This window comes from Aspergillus thermomutatus (genome assembly GCF_002237265.1).
Source record: "Aspergillus thermomutatus strain HMR AF 39 chromosome Unknown NODE_42, whole genome shotgun sequence".
Lineage (NCBI taxonomy): Eukaryota > Fungi > Ascomycota > Eurotiomycetes > Eurotiales > Aspergillaceae > Aspergillus > Aspergillus thermomutatus.
Window position 1 is genome coordinate 1 of NW_020798091.1, and position 12,902 is coordinate 12,902.

Consider the following 12,902-nt stretch of genomic DNA (forward strand, 5'->3'; position numbering starts at 1 on the left):
TGGACGTGGTTTATATTCATTGGTGAGAAGCATGTAGGAGAAGTCACGTTACTGCACACTTGCAGGGCCAACCAGGGAGGGCGCTAAGCGAGATCACATGACAGAGGAAGTCCTGTTATATATGTTTGTTATATATGTTTCTTATACTTAGGAGGCTCTAATATCTAGATATAAGATCTAACAATAAATATACTAAAGAGAAGGGCATAAACTCTTTGAGGGGGCGGCTTTGGGGAGGTACATGGATTTGTTGTGGCAATGATATATCATTTTCAGAGTTCAATGTCATACTCCCCCCAAGGAGACAAAATTCTACTGCTGCCTGCAATGCTACTCTGTTGAACACACCTTCCACCTCTTTACTGACCCCTGCTCGCACCCGCGCCAGATCTACCGCGTCTTTTCCCTTGTCCCCTGCATCCAGGACATGGAGAAGATGCAGCCGTGGTTCCAGCAGCTGCGGACGGGCGGCTCTCATGACCCATTGGAAGGCATTACGCCCATTCTAGACTAAAAGTCTGCTATGAGCTTGTCCACTGGAGGCAAAATACCCTCCTGCTCGAGAATCATGAACGTATCCTCCAGCTCCTCCCAAGTATCAGCATAACCATTCCATCCCAACCGCCGCGCCTTGCTCATTGTCCCAACACAGCTCCAGTCCCTTCCCAGTACGAAAGTGAGGAAATCCCACGTCGCCTTTTCCCATCCGCTTTGGTCGAGATTGTATGTATCACGCAGTTTAGCCCATGCATCATTCACATCCTTGCGCTTGGCCCATTTCTCCGGATCGACCTGTAGAAACAAGGTGGGAGTGTCGTCCGCTGAGACGCCGATCTTGTCCGCATGTGCAGTGAGTGGATGGCGGTTTCGCATCCGCACTGTGGTTGCCTCGTATCTACCAAAACCCTGGGTGTCCGGGGTACCTCCATGAGGGAACATAGGGTTGGGAATCTTACAGCCAAAGCGCGCAGCTAGCCGCGGCCACAGATTCTGGAAGGACTCCGTATCGCCATTTATCACATTGAAGAGGTTGTTTCCTGCGTTAGGGGCAGTCGCCGCCCAGAGACAGAACTTAGCATGCAGGTTCGCTGACGTCCAGCTGTTAAAGGCAAAGTAATTGGCTTTGCAGCCGGGGAAAGGTAGCTCAGAGCCCGGGAGGGCCTTGCTAACGGCGCAATAGAGACCCAGTGCGGTGGCTTCGTTCATGAAGTTGCCCCGGGCATAGCCTAGGACATCCTCTGGAAGTGTGACAATCCATTCCCACTGGCCACGTGCGGCGGCCTCCTTGAGGATCCGCTGCTGCTCGTAGTAAAAGTTCGGGGGCCAGGAGACGCCACCCTTGTTGCTCTCAAGCAGAGGGTCATCCTCGACGAGCGGCTGCTTACAATTACCCAGATGGACACCATAATGTTTGAAGCCACAGGTCAGAACAAAGCGCTTCAGCTTCTTGATTGCACCCGTGATATCCAATGCCCGAAGAAAGTTTGACAACATCAATTTGTTCACGCGCGACAATTCAGCCGGATCATCTTGTGCCAGGTAAGCGCAGAAATAGACATACTCGGCGGAGATGCCTTCGAGGTTCCTGGCCATGTCCTCGGCTGAGCCCCGGAGGTCGAGGGTGGCATGCTGGATCTTGGCGTTTTCCCCTCCGGGATTTCTGCGAGAGAGGGAGTAGATCCTTTCATATGTGGGGTCTTTGCATAAATGACGCACAATAGCACTCCCGTTCATGCCTAACGAGAGTATTTAGCAGAAGTTACTCGGATGACATAGGCAGACTTACCGGTTGCACCAGTAACAATTGCAGACGGCATATTCAAGGAGACGAAGGGGAATGGTATAGTCAGTTATATTATGATATCCACGCCTATCAGGAGAGATTAAATGGCATGTCAAATACTATAGCACCATAGGCAGGGTAAATCTCTATATCAATCCTTGTGTGTTCAATGTGTGACATCAAACTCTGGTCATGACAAAGTATGATATCACCAACACACAACATGATGAAAACAGTGGCATTTCAAGGCAAACCTGGGATTCATAGCCATGACCACCATCATTTGGTCAATTATGATTAACTATTACAGCCAAAAAACAAAGCAAATAGATCACAGCAGCCAAGGTAGTGGTCATTGTCGCCCCCCATGTTCCAGTCTCTGCATGAAGGATCCCCCGGAATCAGTGGAACAGACGCCAGCAGATCTCGATGTTTACTCCCGAACAAGTCTGGTCTGAATGAGTCATCATCCATCTGGCAGGTGTAGTAGTTCAATATACTGTAGACTTTTTTGGTCTATGAGCAGAGAGAGCATCTACAAACATGGGCTGAATGTCTCTTGAGTTTCCTTTGGTCTCCCTGATTTCTAGGCGATATCCTGGGATCTGCCAAAGAAAAAAGCTTAGAAATCAACGCAGTAGTGAAGAAATTAAAAAAAGCTCTTATGAATAGAGTACAAAAAGGAATAATAACTGCTTTGTGGATAGTCCTGACCATGTTTGACAATCCTCGCTTACTTCTGAACATGCAATCTCAAAGATCGACTGAGACAATATGGCTAATTGGCCTCAAATTCCTAGGTATCTTGTACTTCACTTCTGCGCAGAGTTCTCCAGCACACAGTGCCAATCCCCAGTCCAGCGGGAAGCCGATTCCTAAATTGTTCCAACTGCTGACTATCAGGGGATAGATGTTTCAGAACAGGCCGGGGGTTTGTATGCCTTCTTTAATCTTTCCAACTGGATCCAAGCAACCTCGGCAGCAGCTGGGGCTATTGGGACGTGCACGATTCTGAGGGGCATATCACAGGAGGGAATTGAGCGGATCAAGGGTAATGTAAAATTGGCGGTGGTTCCTTCATTGGCGCAACTTTTCACCAGTAGCTGGTATACAACCCCACAGAGACCTGAATCAAAGCTGTGCTGCTCTTCAAGGATGAATAGTGCGAAATATGCATGGAATGATTGCGTGTGGCTGCCACTTATTGGGGCCTCCCAGATTCGAAGACGGAGACGCACGCATGGGCAGGAAGTGTGTCCATCAAAGCATGGCAAGCGTCGGTGACAAGCATGTGGATATCCCCAGCGGCGGAGTGTATGTCTTGTTGGTAATAACCAACTGAAAGAGAATGTATCTATACCAGGAATGCCGTTTCCGGAATATCAGCACCTTGAGAGCGACGACCGGGACGAGCATGCAGGATTTGGCCACTAATAAAGTCGTGTAGTCCATATATGCAATGGATACTGCTCCTAGCTTGGAGCAGAAATTATTGGCAACCGTAATAAACAGCATGGGAGAGAGAGCCAGCAAGGTTGGTTTACACATCCACCATCCATCGCAATTTTCTGCGGAGCGCCACAAATACAAGCTTGAAATGGTCATGCAAGAGAAGAACTGAATTGCATTCAGAAAGACTTAAAATCAAAAGAAGGCAATTGATGATCCATCATCATCATGATAGGATCAGTAAGGTGTCATGGCCACGCGTTCCTCCAGAATTGATGCCATGAGACTAGCAGTCTAGCACACAGAGGGATCAGTCAACAGGACTATCTCAACATGTTAAGAATAGATTCTTACTAGAAGAACATATATGCCGCACCTTTGAGTGCCAATAGATGGCCTCGGCCCCATTGCTGAGTCCAGTGAGAGATGATAAGCGGAGAGCAGGCGGACGCCATTAAGTGCTGCCGGTGCTATCACTCTCTACTACATCTTTCGTGTGAGGGGGTGGAGTTTGAAAAAACTCTTCCTGTCGAAGAAGAAATAGCTAGCCCTATCCTTCCGATGCTTCCATTACCATCTTTCCCTTTCTATTACAGTCACTAGTTTCCGTTGAGTACTTTTACATACTACCACGCTCTTTTATTGCCTCACTTGAATTCCTCAAAAGATTTATACAAGTCGAAGAATATGATCTTGCGTACATTACGTCTCGAAACTAATTGAGTAGAATATCCACCTCAACATTAGTGGTAAATTTTACTCCAGAATACGAACAATGTATTATGAAATTGTAGGGTGGGCGTTGATAAGACTAATATTTGATGGCAGGAGGGGGTACGACCAAGAGTTGCCAGGAGTTGGTGCATACCATGACGACTTATCCCATCGGCGAAGCGGCTAACAAGCACCATCATCATGATCCACGCTGAATAACTTGGACTCCCATCTATTTAGGCTGTATGAGAAGCCTGGTGTTAACAATACTCGGTCAAAGCTCTCACCCTTGACTGGCTCAGGAGCCCGTTCGAGAGCCAGTAACTAGAAAGGTTTATATATGGAAGCTGGGTATGATTTGACCATAGGGTCAAATCATAGTAGGTCTTTTACGGTTTTACCTCAGTTGGGAATTCGCAGCCCAGCGCGTGTTTCTCACATTTAGTGATGAAGGCAAAAAACTAAGGGGGGACCTGAATCTATTCTAGGGAATACCAGTCCTCCTTTTCTCTGCAATGCTGAGAGCACTTAATATAAAGTAATAATACATCCTAAACTTTATAGATATAATGCAGACCTCTTTCTTGATTAATATCTAGGTATCCGACCCCATGCTTACTAAGTGCTTCGCGTCGCCAATGCCAGTGCCATAAAAAGATAAAAAACTACCAGAGACACAGCTGGGAATGGCAATGCAAATAATGTAGTGAGACAGCAAATGCAATGCACCAATATCAAAATAAGACAGCGAGAAACCAACGACAGGGAACCTGACATTTCATGCAAATATCCAAGCCACAGACGCAGATTAAAGAAGGGAAACAGCAGACAAAACAGCGGCAGAGACACATAATACTCCAGAAAGGACCATACCGCGTGCAGAATCTCCTGTGAACTGTTCGTAGGGGGTCTCAGATTGGATAGCAGGGGATAGAGATGCTGTCATGCTTGCAGCGGCTGTGGGAATCACTTTACGTGAATAGATGGGGGATGCTGAAGGGATGACCGGGGTAGAGACCGGAGCTGTGGTCTTAGCTACCCTGCAGGTGGATTGGTCCAATTCGGTGACAACATATTCCCTTTGAACCCAGAGCTCTTCAGCTCGTCCGCTGCAGGTCTCATCACTGTGGCATGTGTTCCTGTCATGACCACCATATGTATAGAAAACTGCCTTCTTCTGTTCAAGAAGCGCTTCATCAATGTTAACTGGAAGCGACTCGACAGGATAGCCCATGTAACTGGTGATCGACGCTCCGCTGGCACAATCAGCAAAGGCTTCGTGGACGAAATAACCGGTGGTGTGGTGGTCGCTATGGTCTCCGTCTCCATAATCATGAACAAAGTCCTGGGTGTTGATGTGGTCGGGTTCAAAGTTAGCAGCCAGCTGTCTCAGCACATCCACCAAGGCGTTCTTGGAGTATGAGGATCCGCCCCAGGAAGTCAGAGAGGGTATGGTTCCTTCCCACAGTTGCTGCAGACTTCCAGATCCAAAGCCTTCTCCTCCGTTGTTCCCGTCTGGGAGCTGAAGGAAGACAAGTGAGATAATGGGATTGTGCTCTAGTGTAAACAACGGGATGCTGAAGCCTGGGATGCCGGCGTCTGACTGTATCCAAGTGTTATCAACACCGCTCATTTGGGCGTATGCAGCTTTAGACCCTTCCTGCCGAGAGGTCCAATAGTCTGCACCATTGCCCGCGTCTCCAGCGGTAAGGAAGACGGTGCGCACACTCCGGCCAGATTGGATTTTATCGAGAAGATTGGGGCTGAAGAAGAGCAGATCGTCGTCCTCATGTGCAACAATGTTGAGGGTTTGGGCGCCTACAGTAGCTGTGAGCGCTGCAGGAAGAAGGAAGTGATGGAGCTTCATTTTGGTGAGAGAAAGCTGGTAACAGGTTAGAGGAAGAGAGGAAGAGAATGAGTTGGTATGATGATTAAGAGAAACTTAAGCGGCTGTAAGAAAGATTTTATAGAAGACAAAATAGTAAACAAAACATTTCTCCGTTTCTGTACTTCATGGGGAGACTCGCCGCATGCTGCCAAGCCTAAATTGCTTTGCCACCGTGGGCTATTCTGTCAGGTACCCGTGGCGGGTAAACATGCCGCCTGCCACTGGCAATCACGTCCCCGTACACTAACTACCAGCCTCCAGGTAGCCTTGGGTATGACCATGAACCTGCTCCAGAATAAAAGCTTAGATGCATACAGCGCAACACGTAATAGGCACCTGTTTGTAAAAATGGAGATGGCCAAAAAATGATCGACTGCTTCATATAGACACAAATACCATTATCACGCGTCCGCTTCCATCCAAGACTTAGCCAGACTTCGTCGTCATCCATAATCGACTAATCTCATCTGACGAAAGGCTTATTGCCTCCAATCTGACCACATAGTACAACAAAGTTAAGGCAATCATATACCCTACCACCTGAATGGGAGGAATTTGGGTGGCCCGGTGAACACCGATAAAACAACTAGTACAATGTTTTGGGGGATACTGACAGGCGCCATCACCAACCCAAAGTCTTCCTGCCCTAAAGAGTTTCATTTTGGTGGCAGTCCCAGAATCTTTGTTTAACTCACGAGCGAATGTATGAAGATGCCTAACAGGAACCCTATGGAGTGTTAAGCAGCAATAATGTGCCCCAGTCTGGTATTTAGCCCCCAATCTGAGGAAGAGTACCCATTAACCGAATAACGATACCATTCATGAGGATGCAGCATGGTATAGTGTAGTAGAGACTGACTAATGGGTCCGTCTTGACCCCCTTCCCAGAAAGAAGGATCTGAACCATGATGAGATGGTTGGTATCAAAGACAAGGCCGGCCATCTGGAACACGATTCCGATCCAGCGGAACTGCATTTCCCCTTCCTGTGAGAAAGACACCAATGGTTTTTATGACGCTGATACATTGATCAACTTTTATATTATCAATCTTCTAATATCATCAGCTGTTCCATCTGGCTACTCCAAATGGGCGGGAATGAGGTTTAAATGATCAGGACTTTTACAGATATTCATAATTCTTTTGTATTATTTAGGTCAAAATTCACATTCGCACCCCGCTAATGGTACCCTTAAATCTCTTGTCGCGACAATGGTACCAATACCTCCATGGGCTTAATAGGGTTGGTTCCTCTCAAGCTGGACATAGACTATGTTCCAAATCAGCTGAGTCCTTTGTATAACTACTTTGTCAAACTGATATCGATCCAGAGCTTTTCTTGGTGAATTATGAGTCCTCTTAATCATAAGGCTCGATTCACTTGATGCTTCAATGGACCCGTCCTCTGTCTGATGTGTACTACTTATATGGCGCCGGCTGGGAACCGTGCTTGGGCGAGTATTTAAGGGGCCGTAGTTTGATCGTCCGATCCTTGGTGGAAGAGAAGGGTTAGTGCTGTAATGCGCAGACGAGGGTAGTCTTCCCCTGGGGCTGTGTTGGGATGCAAGAGATGCAGTACAATAGACACTTCCTAGGCAAAAAAATCCTACATATAATAATGGATAGGAGCGTGGGTCTTTCCAAAGGACTTTGGCAGCCATCTCAGTCTCGGATGTCCAACATATATCACTGATCGCTGGGAATCTACATTCTCTAAATAAACTATCAATAGTGCGTTCCTTTAAATCCACAAGAACTAACGCTCCACTTCGGGATTTCCGCAAAAGGAGTAGCCGAGAAAAGTTACATTTCCAGATTTGAATCAACCTAGGTAGTGTTAGTTACAGTAACATGGTCTAGCATTCCAGAAGGTGGACATAACTGAAGTGATCATGCACTAACCCACGGAAATCACTGTATGATTGGCAGGGAAATGTAGGCTGAACGGCTCACATATCTAACTATGCAGATGGAATGTGAATCAAATGTGATGTTGGCAAGCCACTGCGTGGCATAGCATATTTGACTAGGGTTCCTGCTAACAGTAGCCTTGGCGCCTCAACAAGCATGTTGGTCCATTGAAGGGTGTAATAACAGTTCCCGAGTCAGAGCTTGGTAGTGCCAAATGTTTGCAACTACTGAATCCGGTGCATTATATTGTCATCTCGGTCCAGGGACCATTGCAACCACTAGATGCAGGCCGCCTTATTACTGCCTTACTACTTCTGCAAATGTCAGATGTCAGTCACTGCAAATCGTGATATATTTGCCCTCATATCAATGAAAAATTCCTTGTCCTTTTGCCCCCTTACTTTCAAAATGATCCATACCCGCCCTTGTTCAGGATACACATTCCTCGTGGCTGCATTCATATTTGCCATTCTTATTGTCTCGAGAGCAGATGTTCGGAAATTCAACAGTCAGCTCCTCCATTGCAGTGCCCCCGCTACGACTGTCAATGCTACTGGTTCTGCGATTCCAAACCAAGTCCATTATGTGTACATCCTACGAGATGCTGACGCTGACTTCGCGTTTCAATTCAAACACTTTCTTTCTCTCTACTCCGTCTTGCAGCACTGGCACCCCGATACTATCTACCTCCACACCAACGCTAAGCCAAGCCACATCGAGAACGCCCGGGCAGGGAAGACCGGAAAGTGGAACCAGCTTATATTCAACACCCCGAATCTGCGAATAAACCATGTTGAACCGCCCACCGTTGCTGGAAACGGGAAACCCATCGACCAGATTGAGCACAAGTCCGACTTCATCCGCGTTTCTGCCGTCTGCGAGTTTGGCGGCATCTACATTGACTGGGATGCACACCCGATTCGCGATATCAAGGCCTTGAGGGAGAGCGGCTTCAATTCGGTGACTGGCCGCCAAGCCGGCGGTGAGATAATGAGCGGGACCTTCATGGCGAAGAAGGATGCTCTCTTGCTCCAGATGTGGAAAGCCGAGATGCACAAGGTTTACGATGGGGGTTGGACAACACATAGCAATGCAGTCGTAACGCGCTTGGGCCAGCGTCTGGCACGGTTACCGGGCGAAGTCCTGATCATGGAGCAGGATGCATTTGGGCCGGGGAGCTGGACCACGTCTGACACCATCCTGCTATACGGGATTCATAACGAAACGGAATCGAATCTGGAGAACGCCACTGATTGCAAGTCCTTGCCGTCTTACGAGGAAGGAGTTGCGAATCGATGGGACAGGCCGCAGGACTTTCCGTCATGGGAGCACGACTACTCACATACTTACATATTACATGCGTTTAGTCCTGCTCGGAATGGAAATCCGGTTGAGGGCTTCGAGCATATCACACCGAAATATGTCCTTGAACGGCAGAGTAATTTCGCACGAGTGCTATATCCCGTCACGAGGGATATGTGTCAAGCCGGCTTAGTGGAGATAAATGATCCATATGCTGGATAGTTATGAAATTTTTCCTACGCGCCCAATCTAGGGTAGGATTTTGGGTGGTCGAATTGTACAAATTAGCGGAGCTCATCCTGTTATAGCTATTATGTCCTGTTGCCTTGATGAAATTCTACTGGAATCTACTGGCAATCAGTCAGAAACACAGCTACTGCGCAATGGAAATACACTACACTGCGGACCTTACAGGGCTACCAGGCTAACAACATGGAGAATTGCGGTGGTATGGACAATGAGAAGGATTGTCATGCAAGCATAAAGCAACTGTTCCAATAGATGCACAGGTGCCTATATTATATTAGTACCCCTGAAGCAGGCAAGCGTTGAGAATGAAGGTGCAGGGGATGTATTGCCAGTTCTGTTAAACTCAGACACGCCCATTAGCTAGACTGTGGCCAACCTTGGGTATACATCCATTCAGATCACGCGAGTTTCATAATTGAGCAACATTTTGCTCACCAGCAATGTAAATACAAACCCTTGCTAATCAGCCATCCACTTATAGACTGCCACCTAGTATTTGACAATGCTTGCAACAACGCGGATAAGAGGCAAAATTGCCCAACAAGATCTGAAAGAAATGGAAAAGCAAAAAGACCAAGGGCCGTGATGAACTAAAATTAGAGCAGAATTTACGGCTGTGGAATGACATGGAGCAAGGGGCTCAACCAAAGGGGCATTCGGATGCTCAGGAATGGGTTGGTATGAGTTTAGGAATTTGGATTGAGACCTTTCATGATTCCGCAGCCAATTGTTGAGGATTTTTTTTCTTTCTTTCTTCGGAGGGAGAATATCACTGTTTATCAGGCGTCAAAAATGTGCCTTTATGTGTTGTCCCTGCGACTTTACCCCTGCCCCTGTGAAGGTTTCGATGAACTCAATTTCAACCCCTCATTAAAGCACAATGGTTATCCAGAAGGTCTGTTCACTGTGCTTACTGTTAATGCAAGGACAAGGTTGCATTGAATGGGAGGATAGCCCAAGGGGACCCGCTTGCGAAACCACCTGATTGACGAAAACAAACCAGAGTAATAGGTTTCCTGAATAAGGGGTATAAATTTCATAAGGGCTTGTTAGATTTACTAAAAGGACCGGGTCAAACCTATTCTTAGCTAGCTGGCATTGACCCTGCTGACTGCGTATCTACGGTGTCCAATGCCATGGCTGATGATATGTCTCAACAGCTCTGTATAATGCCGCCGCACAAATAGCCTAACTTAGACTACTTGGTCAGGAAGGATCGAGGGATTCAAATGTCAAAATAATGGCAATCAATTAAGCCTAGGATTGCAGAGTACTTTGTTCTAAGAAGGCCCAGAGCCTCTGCATCCATTAGTGGTCGTTGTTAGCTTCACTGAGCAGTAGGAATACTGCAGAACAACCCATTTTCGGGCAGCTCGCGGGGAAATGACTCATTTGACTGCTTCTTTCCATACATCACCTGGTGCGAAAACAGAATCCGGGGCATTGGGTACAACGATCGCCAAGGACTATGACAGCAGCTGTTTTCGTCCCAAGTTTCCATATGTGAACAAGTCACCATGGAGTAGTTGATTAAAGCACCGAAAGGTAGGACCGAAGGCAATGTCGGTCCCACCTTGGCCTCTCCTCGCTGCGTTCAAGAAAAAGAGGTGGATAAGATTCAAAGAGATCACAAATCACAACCCGGGCACATGTGTCGACAGGAATACTTGCCTTAGCTTATGCCGTCGATTATCCCATTCAACAGTTCCAGTTGACTCTAAATCTCCCTGCGCGAATCGGGCAGCATGATCTTGAAAACCCGCCGAAGTCTCAACGTTACCAAGATTCTCGCTGGAGCACTTGTTTTCTATGCCAGCGTCTATTTGCTCTGGCCGGGAGTCAGTGAACGCTACAGAAATACAAATTGGCCGTTCACCAGCCGCAACGTCCTGAGCGATGACATACTTTCGCATACTCAGAATGACACTCTAGGCGTTAGGACCCATTATATCCTATATCACTTTCTTGCTATCTAACCCGACTGGCCTCTAGTTCGAACATATCTATGCGATCGGCTTGAAAGAACGGACCGACAAACGAGACTTTCTGACTTTAGCATCTCTCGCTGCTGGTTTTAAGGTCGACTGGATTGACGGTGTGCGACCTGACGACCTGGATCCCAGATCCCTACCTAATGTACGCGCTATCATCCATACTTTAATACTGATCCGCTAACCTTGAGACAAGGGAGTCAACCTAACTGTTCTGAAACCCACTGCCGTGGCCTGCTGGCGCGCACATATGAATGCATTGAAGACGTAATACAGCACACTCTCAGCAGATATACCGTTCCGCAAACCTGGACTAACGGAATTGAACTGAACAGGGTCCTTCAGAACTCCTACACGACTGCCCTTATCCTCGAAGACGATGCGGATTGGGACGTAGCCGTTAAACGACAACTCCGCGAATTTGCCCGTGGGGTACGCCAGCTAAATGGCGAGGAAGCCGCACCCAAAGAAGCCCCCTATGGCACGAACTGGGATATCCTCTGGATAGGAGGCTGCGCCTCGGCCCCCGGAGCCAATGAGACGACCTTCTTCGCCATCCCAGAGGACCCAACCGTCCCCAGCGTTGATAACCGGGACGGTTGGGGCGGTCCACTGGATAAATGGAAAGAACAGTATCCCAACCTGCCGGTTGAGTCGACGCGCTTCTTATATCGGGCTGAGATGGGCTGCTGTACGTACGGATATGCCGTCACAAGGGAAGGTGCTCAGAGAATCCTTTCCGCGCTTTCCGTGGATCGCCTTGACTGTGCTGTCGATAATGCCATGAGTGACCTGTGCGCCGGCACTAACGGCCGTCGACGGCTGAAATGCTTCGCTACGTTTCCTAACTTGATCGGCACGTATAGACATGCTGGTCCGGCATCACGCGACTCTGATATCAATGGCGGGGATGACACCGTATTCCATGAGGCTCAAGCATGGAATATGGTCTACAGCACCCGGCTCAACATTCATCAGCTGGTGGGGGGAGAAAGGAAGGTATATTCGCAACACAAGAATAAAAAAACAGGCGTCATAACGGAGTTGGATTTGGCGGATATTTACTATCCAAGGGGCGTTTTAGTTGGCTGATCTAGACTTTATGTATGGAAGAACTACAAGACGAAAGCACCTGCGTTGTTTGATGTCATTCCCAGAGGTTTGAGCCGATATGGCCGATTCTTTCTACCTTGTAAATAGTTTGAGTGTAACCTAGGCCATGGTTGTCCGGTTCAAAGCCCTAACAAGGAGCAAGAGTGGGGAGATACACCATGAAGCGCCTGCATATCAAGGATGCTTGTTGCGAGCAATTCAGGCCGCTGTGCAAGGTGTTCCCTAAACAGCTCCTCCTGGGTGTATAGCTCGGAACTCAAACTACGAGTTCCTGGGCTCGCCGGCTGCGGTTCATCTTCCCTTGAAAAGCAATTTACCGAATGCAGGTGCCCCACACACATTGCTCATATAGTAACATGAGTGCTACGCTACTTTGATGTTAGAAATTTTGGGAGTAGTAGTCTTGGTCCTGTGATGAATTCATTCTGATTGTATTGCAGATTATAGGCATTCAAGGAAAGTGACCACCACCGACTTTTCAACAGTTTCGTCGGTCATATCAT

General features: G+C 47.7%; 4 protein-coding genes across 4 annotated transcripts; 2 read left to right on the forward strand and 2 right to left on the reverse strand.

The window, feature by feature from the left end:
• Positions 1–510: 510 nt before the first annotated feature.
• CDV56_100160 (uncharacterized protein) lies at positions 511–1,817 on the reverse strand (the record flags this gene model as incomplete). Its single annotated transcript, XM_026753779.1, has 2 exons — positions 511–1,736; positions 1,787–1,817. 2 exons carry the CDS (start codon positions 1,815–1,817, stop codon positions 511–513), a joined length of 1,257 nt encoding a protein of 418 aa, XP_026616388.1.
• Positions 1,818–4,754: 2,937 nt separating this feature from the next.
• CDV56_100923 (uncharacterized protein) lies at positions 4,755–5,813 on the reverse strand (the record flags this gene model as incomplete). The annotated part of the gene is made up of 1 exon (XM_026754542.1): positions 4,755–5,813. One exon carries the CDS (start codon positions 5,811–5,813, stop codon positions 4,755–4,757), a length of 1,059 nt encoding a protein of 352 aa, XP_026616389.1.
• A 2,339-nt stretch (positions 5,814–8,152) lies between these two features.
• On the forward strand, positions 8,153–9,268 carry CDV56_101441 (putative glycosyl transferase; the record flags this gene model as incomplete). The annotated part of the gene is made up of 1 exon (XM_026755060.1): positions 8,153–9,268. The coding sequence occupies one exon, from the start codon at positions 8,153–8,155 to the stop codon at positions 9,266–9,268; it is 1,116 nt and encodes a 371-aa protein (XP_026616390.1).
• A 1,772-nt stretch (positions 9,269–11,040) lies between these two features.
• On the forward strand, positions 11,041–12,378 carry CDV56_101842 (putative LPS glycosyltransferase; the record flags this gene model as incomplete). Its single annotated transcript, XM_026755461.1, has 4 exons — positions 11,041–11,133; positions 11,288–11,431; positions 11,483–11,553; positions 11,622–12,378. The coding sequence occupies 4 exons, from the start codon at positions 11,041–11,043 to the stop codon at positions 12,376–12,378; spliced, it is 1,065 nt and encodes a 354-aa protein (XP_026616391.1).
• Between the last annotated feature and the right edge of the window lie 524 nt (positions 12,379–12,902).